Source organism: Rhinolophus ferrumequinum, chromosome X (genome assembly GCF_004115265.2).
Source record: "Rhinolophus ferrumequinum isolate MPI-CBG mRhiFer1 chromosome X, mRhiFer1_v1.p, whole genome shotgun sequence".
NCBI classification, from domain to species: Eukaryota; Metazoa; Chordata; class Mammalia; order Chiroptera; family Rhinolophidae; genus Rhinolophus; species Rhinolophus ferrumequinum.
This window is the reverse complement of record NC_046284.1, coordinates 101491295-101507227: the sequence shown is the minus strand read 5'-3', so window position 1 is coordinate 101507227 and position 15933 is coordinate 101491295. Positions and strand designations below refer to the sequence as shown.

General features: G+C 39.2%; 1 protein-coding gene across 12 annotated transcripts in view; it reads right to left on the bottom strand.

Moving 5' to 3' along the window:
• Positions 1-15933, bottom strand: part of DMD (dystrophin) — a 2143628-nt gene that overhangs the window by 77917 nt on the left and 2049778 nt on the right. For all 12 annotated transcript variants that reach the window (XM_033109718.1, XM_033109734.1, XM_033109713.1 and 9 more), the window contains one exon: positions 295-461. In XM_033109718.1, the coding sequence (XP_032965609.1) occupies positions 295-461 (167 nt within the window). The remainder of the gene's footprint in view (positions 1-294; positions 462-15933) is intronic.

Sequence of the window (15933 nt, the reverse complement as noted above, 5' to 3'; positions counted from 1 at the left end):
CGTATCTCGGTGGAGACAGGCTGTCAGTCTGTCCACCTAAGAAGTAGTCTGCGGAGCTGAAGACTGAAGGTGGAAAGGGACACCTGCGTAACGAGTCAGATCCACCCACATATAACCCAGTGATCAGGGAACTGAACTAACGGAAGTGATGGCTGCTCCAGCCCAATCACATAACTCCTCTCCCACTCTGAAGACAAACAAGCTAACAGCAACCGGCAAAGGAGGTCAAAGGTCAAGTCATAAAAAGGTGAGCAATCTTAAGGAAAAAAATGACATGTTTTTGGTTCCTAATACCTGAACCCGATGATTGGACACTCCTTGCAGATGTTACACTTCGCCTGGTGCTTGGCAGTTTCCGCAGCAGCCACTCTGTGCAGGACGGGCAGCCACACCATGGACTGGGGTTCCAGTCTCATCCAGTCTAGGAAGAGGGCCGCTTCGATCTCAGGCTTATTATTAGCCTGCAAAAACAGGAGGGAGAGCGAGGGGGTGGGGGGTGAAGAATGTGAGAAGAGAAGGTGAGAAAGCAAAGGAGGCGGATGTCAGTTCAGGTAATAAGTTCAAAGAAGGAAAAAACCAGTAGCTGCACAGTGAGGCCCACCTTTCCCAGCTGGTTTCTGCAACATGTCCTCCTAACATTCCCACGAGTCACCTCACCCCTTTGTCTTTGGTAAACTGCCATTGCTGTTTGGGTACTGGATGACAAGAAAACCAAGCCAAACAAACCAACAGAAAGCAAAATACACACCTGTGCGAGACTGTATTTAGCTTCTGTTTCTGAACAGGTCTATGAGTTAGCCACAAGTAAAATGCAAGTGATTATTGATAAAATTTCAAAGGAGGTAAAAAAAAAACCTCAGGAACTATTGATTCCTTTTTTTTTCCCCCTGAAAGAATCTATGTCTCAGTGTGTCACAGAATCATAATGAAGAGGCTTTAAAATTCATCTGGTCCCAAAGCTTCATTTTGCAGACAAGAAAACAGACACAGATGAGAGAAGTAGTGTTTCAAAGGCCATACAACTAACTGGTGGCAGAGCTGATACTCGAGCCTAAATCTCCAGGTCTAGTGCTGTTTTCATGATGACCTATTATTGCCTTTGTCTATCTCTCTCTCTATCAAAGTCTAAATTTAATAAACATCATTCCCCCTAAACAGTACAATGATGTTAGAAAACTCGAAATATATTTACCCATCACTTGATTTATATATAACTTTATATTTTAAACATAAATTTTTATATTTATATATAAAAGTCATGCATTTTTATTATATCTTTTTTTTTTTTTAATTGGGGAACTGTGTGTTTTTCCAGGACCCATCAGCTCCAAGTCGTTGTCCTTCAATCTAGTTGTGGAGGGCGCAGCTCAGCTCCAAGTCCAGTCGCCATTTTCAATCTTAGTTGCAGGGGGCGCAGCCCACCATCCCATGCGGGAATTGAACCGGCAACCTTGTTGTTGAGAGCCTGTGCTCTAACCAACTGAGCCATCCAGCTGCCCCTCCGGAAGCTCAGCGGCAGCTCGTTGTCTTCAATCTATTTGTGGAGGGCACAGCTCACTAGCCCATGTGGGAATCAAACCAGCAACCCTGTTGTTCAGAGCTCACGTTCTAACCAACTGAGCCATCTGGCTGCTCCCAGCATTTTCATTGTATCTGGTTCTTTTAATCCTACAAGACAGTGTTTTAATTTTTTATATTGTTAGATTGACCCATACATTGACCACTGTTTTTGTTTTTCATTGCTTCCTTTATCTCCTGTCTTCCATCTGGGATCAGTTCTGCCTAAGTATATCCTTTAGAATTTCCTTTAGTAAGTGTCCGTTGGTGGTGACTTTCTCAGGTTTTGCTTGTCTGAAAATATTTCTTTTTAATCCATATTCTTGATAGTTCTCCTCATTGGGTATACATTTTTCATTTGAAAGGTTTTGGGGGGGTTTTGTTTGTGTTTATTTTGTTGTAGCACACTGAAAAATGATTCTACTTTTATCCCACTTTCCCTGTAGCAATTGTTAAGTCAGCAGTAAAGCTGGCTGTTGGTCCTTTGAAGGTCATCTGTCCTTTTCCTGTCTTGTGTTGTGTTTCTAGGGTTTTATTTACATTTTTTAGGATTAACTGGGCATCTTGAACTTGTAGGGTTAGAGACTTTAGTCAGCTCTAGAATCTTCTCAGTCACGATCTCAACAAATAGTGCTTCTCCATTTCCTCTCTGCTCTGCTTACAGAAATCTGTGAGATATACATAGACTTTTACAAGCCAGCCTGCATTTCTCTGAATGGGCCATGCCTAGTTTGCCCTTTTTGTCCTTGGTGCTTCGTTCCTAATAATCCCTTCTGACTGGGATTCCCTTGAGCAGAATCCACTCTGATGTAAACCCACACAGTGAGTTTTAAATTTTGGTTAGTGAACTTTTGAATATTTAGAAGTTCCATTTGGTAATTTTAAAGGTCACTTCTTTTGTGGTTCCCTGTCGATATTTTTCAATGGTGTCTGGTATTTTTTTTAAACAGAGTAAATGTAGTTTCAAAAAATCATCTCTGTCTAATGATTCCAAGATTTGAAATTACTGTGGGTCTGCTTTTGGGGTCTGCTATTTCTGCTGGTTCTCCCTTGCCTTGATTTCTTGTGTACTTCATTTTTTTTTTTTTTTTTTTTTTTACTATGTACTACATTAATCTTAAAAAATATTTCCTGGAGATACTTTGAGTGAGGCCTTGACTGCAAATGCCTTCTCCAGAGATGATTTTCATTTGCTTTTGCCAAGAACCAAAGGCTATTACTATCTATTCTGAGACCAATTGAAACTGAGGATTTGACGGGTATGTAGTATCATATAAGCAATGAGTATTTGAACTACAAACCCACGTTGCTTCTGTTGGAAAGACTCTATTCACAGACAGAAAGGCGGCAGGGTTTGGACCAACAGGTCATTTAGCTTGCAACACTCACCACTTCAACAATACTCCACTCATTACCCCTGATTACAATTTTAAGCACATTATAATGAGTTGTTTAACTTTTAAAGTCCAAGCTGCAAAATGGTACCAATTCAAGATACTGATAAAAGCTTTCGGTGAGCACTTTTCTCTGTGGAGAGTACCATCACAGAAGTACTTTGCAGAAAATTAAAAAGTAAAAATAAACAAGAATTCTAGAACCTAAAGATAAAATGGACCATGCAAGCTATAAGACCTTCAGCAGTCATATAGTCCAAACTCTTAACCACTGCCAGTGTGTGTACAGGCACCCCTGTTCAATGTGCTCGTCACCCTGAGCTGAAATCCACCAGCAGAGCAAACAGTATTAGAGGCTCTAGAGCCCAACCACGAAGAGTTCAAACCCCAGTTTTGCCACTTACTAGCTGGGTGAGCTTGGGAAAATAACTTTCTCTCTGTGTCATAATTTTCTTCTGCCACGAAATGGAACTATTAATAGCATCTACCTCATAGGATTGTTGTAAGATTTAAATGAGTTAGCAGGTGAAAGGCACTTGGAACAGTGTCTGGCACATAGCAAGAGCCATGTCAGTGTTTGCTATTGTGATCATCATTATTATTATTCATCCGACCAGAAACCCAGAAGTTTCCAGCCTTCACACAGCCCTTTAAATATTTCACCTGGGCTGTCATGTCTGTCCATGGCCCTTCATCCGTATTCCTTTTATTTCTTCCTCATAGGACATGGCTTGGTTTGTCATTGTCTTGCAGAAAATTATTCTCCAAATGCTATGTGCTGCAAGTGGTACCTCCATTTCTCAGGACAATATAATTGGATGACTTGCTTTTGTTCTATACTATAGGCTCATATAGGGTTTCTACGCAACTAGAATCTCTGGGTCAGTGTTTCCCAGTGTGTCCAGCAGATCAAATCATCCAGCAAAACGCTTCATGAAAAGAAGGTCAAATTAATTTTAAAAACCTTGCACATTATGTCCACCTCTTAAAATTCTTAATGTTCGTTAACATAGGTATTAAACGCTAAGAAGTTCGTAGGTAAAGAAACACATTAAACTTCATTTGACCTCAGATTTTCCCACCCTTGTTATTCAGTGATGCCAAGACCTTTATCTTTTTTTTCTTTTTTTTAACTTATAAGGCCTGTGAACACAATAATAACGCTCTGTTGGGAATGCTGTTTTGGGCTGTTTCCCGTGATTCCTCCATCCTGTACTTGTTCAGTTAGGATTTGTTTCCTTTCACAACCGTCAAGTCCACTGTACAATCTCATCAATATCTTTTAAAAAATCTGCCTTTTCTAGCCAATGAATTAGCCATTGTACCCAACTTTGTATAATTTTTTACATTTTAAAACATGCGTTCTGTCTTCATTAAAAAATAGAAAAATCACTGGTGACATTATCACACAGGCCAAGGTCAAACGTGAGCCACACCACCAGAGCCTACACCTCAGGTCAACAGAAACCCAGGATTCAGCCCTCTCTGGTTGTTGACCTGTGACTCTTCCCAGTTGTGTCACTGTCTGATCTCTACATCTCGTACACAAAGACACAATGAGAGACTTTGTCAAATGAACTACAAGTTTCAGCTACAATATGCCCTATAACAATCTCTTGCTCCACTGGTCTTGAAACTGACTTTATCAAAATAACCCTTTGTAGCTAGGAGACAGACCATTATAGAAAGGCAGGAAATTGAAAAGCATGACTAATTCATTCCTATTTAAAACATGGGTTTATCGTTACTTAATCTGAACCCTATATATTTTTTTCTGACTTAGGTTTAAACGATAGTTCGGTTGATGATGGACTCAGAGACACGCTGCAGAGTAAGAATTCATGCTTAACACAGGAAGTGTAATGTAACAGAAAGCTTCTACTCATTTTGGGAGACAGAAAAAAAATCAGATCATGAGTCAGCAACAAATGTAGGTATAAAAACTAAAAGAGAAAAAGGAAACACCATGTCTGTGACGTGTACCTAAAGGCATAGCAAGTATCATGTGAGGAAATGATCTCATTATCCTTTGTACTGTCCAAACCCTCCTTAGAAAACGGTGTCTTGTTCTGGTGGCTACAGCTGACCCTGAAGTGAGAGAAGGCTTAGCAGAAAGGCACAATAATTAAAGGGGTTGAAAGACCTATGAGAATAGCATAAGATAACTGGGATTATTTAGCCATAAAAAAATTAAAAAATAATAAAAAGAATGAGCAAGAAAGAGTAGCTGAAGGGGCGATTTAATAACAGTTTTCAATTATGTGAGTGGCTCTTGCATAGGGGCCTGTGACCAGCTGTTCAATCCCGCTACTGAGGACAGAACAAGAAGAAACAGGCTTGAGGAGCATGAAGAATTTAGCCTGTAACTCATACAGAAGAATTTCCTGATGCTGAAAGTTGTTACAGCATTAGTGTGAATTACCAAGGGAAGCTATAGGCTGTTCTCCTCTTTTCAAAATACTATAGATTCTCCTGTGCGTAAAGGTTGGAAATTCTCAAGGTTCTTTCTAGCTCCTAAGTTGCAAGATCCACCATTTGGGCTCTTTGAAAACTGGTCGCCTAGGCCAAATGACAGCATTGTAGGCAAGACATGGGGACTCTCACATTCTCATTGCGTTTCACCCTTTCATTATGACTACAAACCATTCTGTATCCTAGTGCTATATTCCCTCTCTTTTTGTCTGACAATGAAGAAAGAAAGAATTAAAAAGCAGGCAAGCTTCTATAAAGATGTAACAGAACTAGAACTAAAACCCAGCTAACATGACATTTTTGATCGTTCTAGAAAAAGTAATTAGGGACAGATTGGGATGGTAGGAAATTGTTAAGGTCAGACGACGGGTACGATGGCAGATGGCATTGGAGCAAGATCATCCTAGTAGGTACCATTATCTGCTGACATACATAGAGCCCTCTGATACCTTCTTTTGGTATCAACAATGACCTCGTCCTCACCCCTACATGCCATCTTCAAACCATCTAAACAAAAACTTTTGGAATGGGCCATGTAGCCCTGGGTTTTGTTTTGGTTTTTGTTCGGGGCAATACCTCCTTCTTCCTCTTCTACGGCATGCACACAGAAAAAGCAAAGGTATGACAGCTCCTTCCATTGCAATATAATAGCCATAGGTTAAAAGTATCCTGTTGGGGACGGCCTAAGGTTAGCTCAGTTGGTTAGAGTGCGGTGCTCTTAACTTGCCAGTTCGATCCCCACATAGGCCACTGTGAGCTGCACCCTCCACAACTAGATTGAAACAACTACTTGACTTGGAGCTGACGGGTCCTGGAAAAACACACTTAAAATAAATAAAAGTTAAAAAAAAGTATCCTGTTTCCACTCCTTCTCTGTTTGTCCTCACCTACCAGCAACTCTCCATCTTAGCATGGAGGCTTGGGGAAGAAATCAGTTGTCATTACTGCCACTCCATTCCAGCACATTGCAGGGTGGCTTTATATAAGTCTCCTCGTAACAAAGTACAAAGACAGCTAAAGGAACCTCAATGTTTGGAATTTCTAGCCAAAGGATGTAATTACCAATATAATGATTTCAAAGGGCATTACGTGGCAAGTTTGGAGTTAGGGGATTTGCCAGGGTTCAGAATAATTATCGGGTTTCTTTCACTACGTGTTTTCCATAAACCCGTAGGCACTGAAGGACCAGCTCCCAAATGGCTGTCAGGAGGTCCACCTGAATACTCATGTTTCTCTCAGGGTAACATCAGTTCATGGCTACAGAAGCAGCACGATGGGAAGGTTTCTCAGCAAGTCCTGCACCCAACCTACCATAAACACATACATCGGATTCTAAAAGAAGGCAATTGGCATCTCACTTGTGAGGTTTTCCAAAACATACGTCAATACTTAAAAAATGGGGAAAAATTAGTATTAGAGACATGTACACATGCAAGAGATTGTACCCAGTAGTTCCCAGATAATAAAAAGGAACTACTGTCTTGGAAACAATATTTGCCCAAACCTGTTTAGTTTCTCTCCTAGATTGCAGGTTATTTAAATACAGGAACTATGTTTCTATACCCTCCATAAAATTTGCTGAATTGAACAATGGGCAGGAATTAAGGTGCAATGTGATCACTATACATAAAAGGAAGGATTAGAATATCTAAATGAGCTTAGAATGAAAGAAACTGCCTAGACATCCTGAAGAGCAAAAAGAATTAAACTTATGAGGGTTGTCTAAAGAGTAGAAGACTAAATAAGTCCATTCTTAAACCACCCAAAGTTTACTTGTAAACAGTTTGTAAACTAAATGTCCAGTTTGTCTGTTACGGTATCACACATAAAAGGGAAATACGTCGTGTATTTCTAGATTTGGAGGCTAGGTTTAGAATGATCTGGCTTACAACACAGGAGTACACAAAATTCATAGTGGGAGTCCGGAAGGGAAGCCCACAGGCAGGCAACCATGCTCTCGGTCAGTGATTCTCAATCAGGGACAATCCTGTACCCCAGAGAACATCTGACAATGTCTGCAGACATTTTTGGTGGCCACAGCAGGGGGAGGGATTGCTACTGTTGTCTACATAGAAACCAGGAGCCTGCTAAATGTCCAACAATACACAGGACAGCCCCCTACAACAAGGAATTCTCCAGGCCAAAGTGTCGGCAGGACCAAGATCGAGAAACCCTGCCCTAATGTTAACACTTTTCATTACCATGTTTCATTTATTGAAACTAAGAAACCAACATGGGGACACGACTATTAACTAAACACCAGACTTCCTCGGGAGCCCTGGAGGGTACCTACCGGGCAGGCGGCTATCCTCTACGGCACAGAAACTGAGAAGCTGTGATAGGCCTGTTCAACTACTAATAGTGTGAGAGAAAGGCCACACTGGTTAACAGATTGTGGATGGAGGGAAAAAGGGCTAAGAAATGTAGAAAACCCATGCTGGAAGGAAGTGACAAGGGAATATGCTACAATCAGACAGCCCAATTTGAAATTAACGTGCTTCTCAAATAGACAACGCTATGCAATGTATGCCTGGACAAACAGCAGAAATGTATGCAATCATGGCAAATAATTACCCCAAGCAAGGTAAGGCAGGTTAGCTAGTACGTGTGCGTGTGTTGTTTTCATTTTATTTAGTCGAGTTCCTGCCCATTTAGAGGAAAAACAATAACTAAATATATAAATATTGAATACCTTCATATGCATGAAGAGAATTTCCAAACATTTTTACTGACAGAAAAAGGTAAATTTATGGAAAACACTAGGGACAACACTGATTTTTAAAAAGGTTAATCTCTCCTTCTTGGCCATTTTCATTTGCTATTTTCACTAGGGAAATGTTCCCTTCATAAATCCAAATAACCACTTCAATATTGTTGCCATTGTTAATAAGTAATGGCATTAATAGCTGAAAACCCAACATTTCTGGCCCTGATTGTAAAAAGCCCCAGTGTTTGGAAAGATTCACTGAATTTAAATGGATAAAAACTGTTCTGTGAATTATAGTCTGTATACACAGATTTAAAACTACCAGGAGAATGACTAGCCAGGGTCAGATGGTATAGGACACGCAGTTCCTGACTGTTCCCTGAGCTGTTCTTACAATTTCTTTAACCACCTCTAAATCTACCAAAGGCATCAGTGGAATATTTTACATAAGAGAGAGATCTACACTAGCAACGGACATAAAAAGAGGAACAAGAAGAAGTTGTAAAGAATATTAATGACTCTTCTTCCAAACAACCCCAATTTTTATGAAAATCAAATGAGTGATAAAAAAAAATCTATAAAACCATACGAAACCTGCATATAACAAATATAACAGAAGGAAGGTGGCATTTTGATCCTCTTAGACCAAGACACTTATGTTTTACCTTTGAGTTGCTAAGGAAACTAGTGTAGGGACACAAGGGATCATTTCTATGATGTTCCATATAATGTTGTTCACATCCTGCTACTTCTACGGTTGGTCTCATGTGAAAGGCCCCACTCGATGTACAAGATTGTTTTCTGTATTTTATACCTCTGTTCTAAGAGTTATTACCCAAAAGATCAGGTAAGACTTTTCAGATAATGACCAAGCTTTGAAATAAGTACAGTAATACACTTCCCTCTCTGCCTTTTCCATTTATAACATTTACCATATCATGAAAGACACTTGGGGATAAGTAACTCTTGAGATAAACTGCTTAACTTTATGTTACAGATGAAAAAAGGCTTAAAGAGGTTAAGGAAACAACTCAAGATTATCTACTATTTTAATAGTGAAAATATGTGTATTTAAAAAAGCAGTCTTAAAAAGGGAAGACAAAGAGATTTCCTATGGGAACATACAGGCTAATCTCCAAAATCTTTCGAATCTTTAACTTGTTAGAGGGTGCTAGAGGCTCTGATACCTAAGGGAGGCATGTCTGGGACAATGTCCAGGTACCAAATCTTGAACTGAATTCTATGCTGATCTACTGAGAGCTATATGAAGATCCAACTGAATATTCAGAAACTACTGTGATAAATGCATACTCGTATCTCTCCCAATCGTCTCGTTTCCTCCCTTCTTTTCGGCATTCTGTGTCCTTCCTCCTACTGTTACATGCTATGGCATATATAAGCTACATCGACTGATAAGGGCAGGTCAACATAAATTGAGGGAAAAAAGAAACAGAAAACCTAACAGAGCTTCAAGATTAGCACACAGCTTATATGATGTGGTCAACCTGTCGCTTCCACAGAAGAGTTGGTTAATATGGAAATGCATTTATCAGACGTATGTTTACATTGCTAAGGGGGAAAAGACCGTTAGTTCCATACACTGACATTTGAAGCAATGTCGTGGCCCAAACAGTATCCAAAGGAAGTTCAGTCAGTGCGAGTCTCATTCTTTGTACATTCAAAAATCACCTTGTATGTCCACCTTGTATGTGACACTCAAAAACAGAGGGGAGAAGTGGGAGCTCTTCTTTACAAAAGAAAACCAGCTAATACAGAGGGTGCCAAAAAACTATGCATACTCATTTTAAGAACGGAAAACTATTAAAATTGTAATACTCAATATATACCCATAAGAAAAATGAATACACGTCACGTTTGACTTCAGTTAAAAGAGGTGCTCAAAGTGGTTCCCATCAGTGTCCAGACACTTCTGATGACAGCGAACTACTGCTTGAACAAACATTGATCAAAGTGTCCACTTGGATACACTTTTTTGGCACCCCCGGTATATGCAGAAAGAATGGTGGAATTAGAAAATCACTGTTATGCCACCCCCAAAATCAACACTGAATTAGAAAAGGGCCATCAAGGGAGGCTAAACCGTAGGGTGAAAGGCTGTTGAGGAATACTATATTCATAAGGTCTCAAAATATAACAAAGATGACTTTCTAATTACAAAGGGGAAAGGATACTTGGACAACGAATGAAAGTATCTGACTGACACCACCTTAACGTTCTTAGCTTCTTAGCATTACCAACAAGAACAAAGTCTGATGTTGTTCCTCCACGTGTGATGTAGTGGGAAAGACACAACATTACCTCTATTCATCTTCTTGCCCAAAAAATGTAACCTGAATCGAATCATGAAGAAACAACCAGAAAAACCCAGTATTTGGAACCTTCTTCATGAGAACTGGCCTGGACTCTTCCGAAATGTCAATGTCATGAATGGAAACACACAAAAAAATGCTGGGAGACTGTTTAGATTCAGTGCAAGTACGGAGACGTGACAAGCAAATGCAAGACAAAATTCTTGAAAAACAGCCAGACGTAAGAAGTATTCTGGGACCATGGGGAAAGTGCAACGTGGACCACACACTACATGATATTACTGAACTGACGTTAACTTTGTGTGTGATGGCAGCATTGTGAGTCGTGTAGGAGAGTCCTTTGGAAGAAAAAAAAACGTATGGTGACATGTCTAGGGGTTTATGTTTTAAGTTGCGATGTCCTTTTACTTTTACATGGTAACAGGAAAAATGTGTCTGTGTGTGTCTATTCAAACACAGACATACATGGAGAGAGCAGGGAGGGAGGGAAATGTAAATGAGGCAAAACGCTAACCACGGGTTGTACAGATGCACGAGACATATGGGTGTTCATTATACTATCCCTTCAACTCTTCTCTATGCTTGAAATTTTTCCAAAATCAAACACAGGTTGGAAACCATTGCTTCTTCCAAATCACCCCTTCGTGGGGGAGGGTAAGTCAGGCAGGAAGGTGAGTAAAAGTGACTTTAATCGCTGTGAAAAGGAAGGGGTGGGGAATTGCATTAATGTCAACGGCATAAACTGTGAAAAACTCTGCACTGGTTTTCTCAAAAACCTCAAAGCTAACACCACACTGATTTTCCTCCCTGTTTGTTCTCTTAGCTTCACCGTTCCTAAAGCATCCCCTCATATTAAGCTTAGCTGTGCTTTTCCCAGATACCTAACTGTGAAGTTTCAGCCATAAAAGTAAGTTGAAGGATCCCCACATGGACAGAAATTTTTCTTGTTTGGAATCATGATTGAGAGGTCAACAGTTGTGTTCGTGACACAAGGAGTAAAAGGCTTCTCATAACTGCAGTCTTGGGTAGAAATCAAGTACTGTATTTAAAGCTCTGAAGATAATGACTAGGTTGGAGTCCAGCAGTCACTGATCTAAATATTAATCAGGGTTCTGCATCACCCATTAAAGATAAAATCAGCCCAAACAAAAACACATGGTGATTATCCACTCTTCATTTGTATGTTCAAGGAACATCGTCCTGACCTCAGGCTCTCCACTCCACCTGACTAATAAACCAATTAACACCATGGCTACAGGGAACAAAAAGCCCAATTTTTAAATCTTTGCAGATCCATAAATATACCGGATATTATTAATTTATGCTAAAGAGTTCTTATTTAAGAGAAAAGTTTCACATATACATGGTAAAGCACAAATATCTGTCTATAGATATCACAGAATAATATCGTTTCTCAAGTACACATCAGGACACATTATGCTAAAGTACAATATATAACGGTAACTCTTCCACTATTGCCTCCTACAATCATTTAAAATCCAGTTCCGGAAAAGGCAAAAGTATAGGAACTGAAAACAGAGTAGTAGTTTCCAGAGATTAGGAGCAGGCAGGATAACAACAAAGCAAGAGGGTATTTAATTTTAGGGATGATGGAAATGTTTTGTGTCTTGATTGTGGTGGCGACACAATTACATGCATTTGTCTACACTCATAGAACTAAACACCAGAATACATTTGAACATATGTTTTTTTAATGTTTTTGAAAAAAAGAAAAAAATTTAAAATTTTCACATATGCTAGAAAGAACCCCAAACCCAAAACAAACAAACAAAACACCTCTAGCTGTTAGAGAATCAAGACAAACTAAGGACTCTGGATAAAAAGGATACTCCAGGAGGAAGTTTTGTACTTCCCTTCATCTTAAATAATTTCCGTAGAAAGAACTTTCCGTTAAAAAAAGAAATCCAATTTACGAACCACTGACAAACATGGAAAAAAGAAAAACTGTAAATGTTGAGCTCCTGTTTCCGTTTCCATGACCTTTTGGGGTAAGTTTCAATGTTCATTAGAATTAATGGTGAACCGATGAAGGGGAGCCCAGAATAATCTTCCAACTAAAACGATGGCACTCAAACAATTTTTTTCATCAACACCTCTGCCTCAAATTTTGTAGTTAAGGAGGGAGGGAAGGAAGAGAGGAAGGAGGAAACTTTGGTCCTAACAGTGAAATACTACTTTATAAGGTTGAGGAAGTAAAACAGAATGACACGTGCTTTTCTTTAGCAATAAATGTATGAATGAAAGAGGTTTCAACCACAACACAACCTATCTTCTAAATACTGGTGAAGAAAATATCCATCAAAAAAAAAAAGAAAAAGAAAAAAAAAGAAAATATCCATCACTCCACATTGAGAAGTTAACCACACAAACCACAACAAATTAAATGGATAATTATGAAGCTAAACCCACCATAGCTTACAATTGAAAAAAAAACAAACCCAGAAATTGAAAACCAATAGTCAACTCAAAATAATGCTGACAATAATAAAAGGTCTTCCTTGAAAATCTGCAGGAATTCTAACTAACTGTCCATGAGCAGACCCGGAAGGAGCTTGGTGATGCAACCTCTGTTTATGAATACGAAATTGTATAGTAATTTACTAATTATTATATCATAGCTACTAGTGAGTAACTGTCAGTCCAAAGGGGTGTAAAAGAAATGTCTATGGAACTGAAAGGCCCGTATTTTGATTACTGAACAACAACAACAAAAAAACAAAGAAAACCTAGACAAAGTGGAATTCGGGGGAGTTGTTTTCAGGATGGAAAATATAAAATGTGATCGACTGACATGGGGAATGCTGCCAAACTGGTTAAGAAGTGTCCTGGCATGGTAGTTTAACACATGTAGAGAAAACAGAATCTCAAGAGTCTCTAAAATCTAATCTACTGATGCTTGGTTATAGATAAAAGGAATTGTTCATCTTGGTGGGATAGTCTCATGTTACAATACACTTCAGGTAACCATAGCTAACACTCAGGGAGCATTACTGTGTACCCACCACAACTCTAAGTGCTCTGTTTCTATTGGCTCATTTAAACCTCACAACAACCCCAAGAGCTTAGGGGTCAAGAAGGTCAAGAAACCTGTGGAAGGTTGCACACCCAGAAAATAGCAGAGCTGGGATTTTAACCCAGGCAGTCGGCTTCAGGGCCTATGCATTTAACCACTCTGCCACTCACTACTCCAGATACTCTGGAATGATTTTGTATATACAGAGGGTGCCCAAAAAATACATACACATTTTAAGAAAGGAGAAACTATATTAAATTATAACGCTCAATAGATACCGATAACAAAAGATGAATACAAGTCACGTTTGACTTCTGCAATTATAAGTGATGCTCAAACTGGTTACCATCAGTGTAATTTTAATATAGTTTTTTCCTTTCTTAAAATGTGTATATATATTTTTGGCACCCTCTGTGTACGTATGTACACACACACACACACACACACACACACACACAAGTAGTCCCTCCTTTATCCACAATTTTGCTTTCCGTGGTTTCAATTTACCTGCAGTCTGAAAATATTTAATGGAAAATTTCACAAATAAGCACTTCATAAGTTTTAAATTGTGCCTCAAAATCTCACGCCATCCTGGCCTGGACGTGAATCATCCCTTTGTCCAGTATTTCCGCACTATATACGCTCCCCACCCATCAGTTCCTTAATAGCCAACTTGGTTATTGGATCGACTGTTGTGGTATCGCAGTGCTTCTGTTCAAATCACTCTTATTTTATTGCTGTCATTATTCTATTTTATTATTAGTTATTGTTGTTACTCCCTTACTGTGCTTAATTTATAAATTAAATTTTATCACAGGTATGCATGTATATGAAAAAAATAGTATAAAATAGGGTTCAGTACACTCTGCCATTTCAGGCATCCATTGGGGGTCTTAGGACATATTCCTCGTGGATAAGAGGGGACGTCCCGTCTGTATATACGTATTCTCAACAGTTGAGGTTGGAATTTATTCTCATTTCTCTATCATTCTATTATTACAGCAACTATGCATAGATGATATTCATTTCTGTCATATGAATATAAAAATTCAGAAGACAGATGAAAAAGCAACTTACTCATTTTGAATGCATGAATACAACAGGAGGCAGAACACAGCTGTAAAATAAACAGATTTTGACACCCAAGGTCTTGTAGGTGCAGCATACTGAATATAAAGTTGGCATCTCAATTCTACCTAAACAATAAAGTCCTTAAAATGTTTACAGAAGAAAATACTACAAAGACTATTAGGAGGAGGGGGCATTTCTCAGGGCACTGCCAAATACCAATTTACAGATACGTGATTTCCGGAGTCACTTAAAAGTGCAACATTTTCTCACTTAAAAGGAAGTATTACTTGTTTTCCTTTGAAGGTAGACTGGACACCTGCAATTGGGATTAGAGTATTTTAAATAAAGACCATGGTGTGTGTGTATACCCGTGTGTTGGGGTGGGGGTAGGGGTGTTCGTTTATCCGCGTCATCCTGATCCAACCCACATAAGGGATCACATTAACACTTTCTTAGTTCAGTCTAGTATTTGAACCGGTTAAAGCCATCGATTCTACTCTGATGGTTTAGCAGAAAGAAATACAGGCTTGGAACATAGGGAACTTGGGCCTGATGTCCAGTTCTGACATGATGGAATTCCAGCATGTAGAATATATTCATGCCACCTCTCTGGGCTTCAGTTTTCTCATCTGAAAAGGGGGAGCTGAGGATCATCTCCAAGGTTGCTCCCGGCCTTACTTACATCATAAGGATCAGTCTGCTCTGTCAACACAGATGTTTCTATGGACTATTGAAAGAGGAAAGCTTGACGGTACATTCATTTAATCTGTATTTCCAAAACAAACTCGTTTCAAAACTTTACTTCTACTACTGCCCCATAGTTACTGTCTCAGTAAATATGGTGGCTGCAGTATGCTTCTAATGTAGAAACATATCCTGTTGTCTCATTTAATATCAATGAACATACCACTGCCAAATCCATACATTTAGAGTGAGCTTTCCTTTTTAATATCCACAGATACGACTTCATTTCTTGGCTTAATGCATAATTTCATGAGGGACCTATACTGATTTTAAAACAGGCAGAACTTTTTATTTGGATTTTATGGTGATTTCCTTTTCTTTCTTTTTTTTAAAGGTTTTTGGGTTTTCCCCCCAATTTTTTCATTGGGCTAAAATACACATACCATAAAATGTACTGTCTTAACCACTGTTAAGTATACAGTTCAGTGGCATTAAGTACGTCCATAATGTTGCACAACCATCAGCACCACCCATCTCCAGAATGGAGGGATGTGGGCTGAGGAAACCTTTAAAAGATGATCCAGCCAGCAAGGCACACACCTCTCTTCCTGCCCCTGCCAGGGCCTTGTCTGAATCAGAAGCTAACATCTTTCTAACTGAGCCAACTTGAAAAGAAGTAAGTTT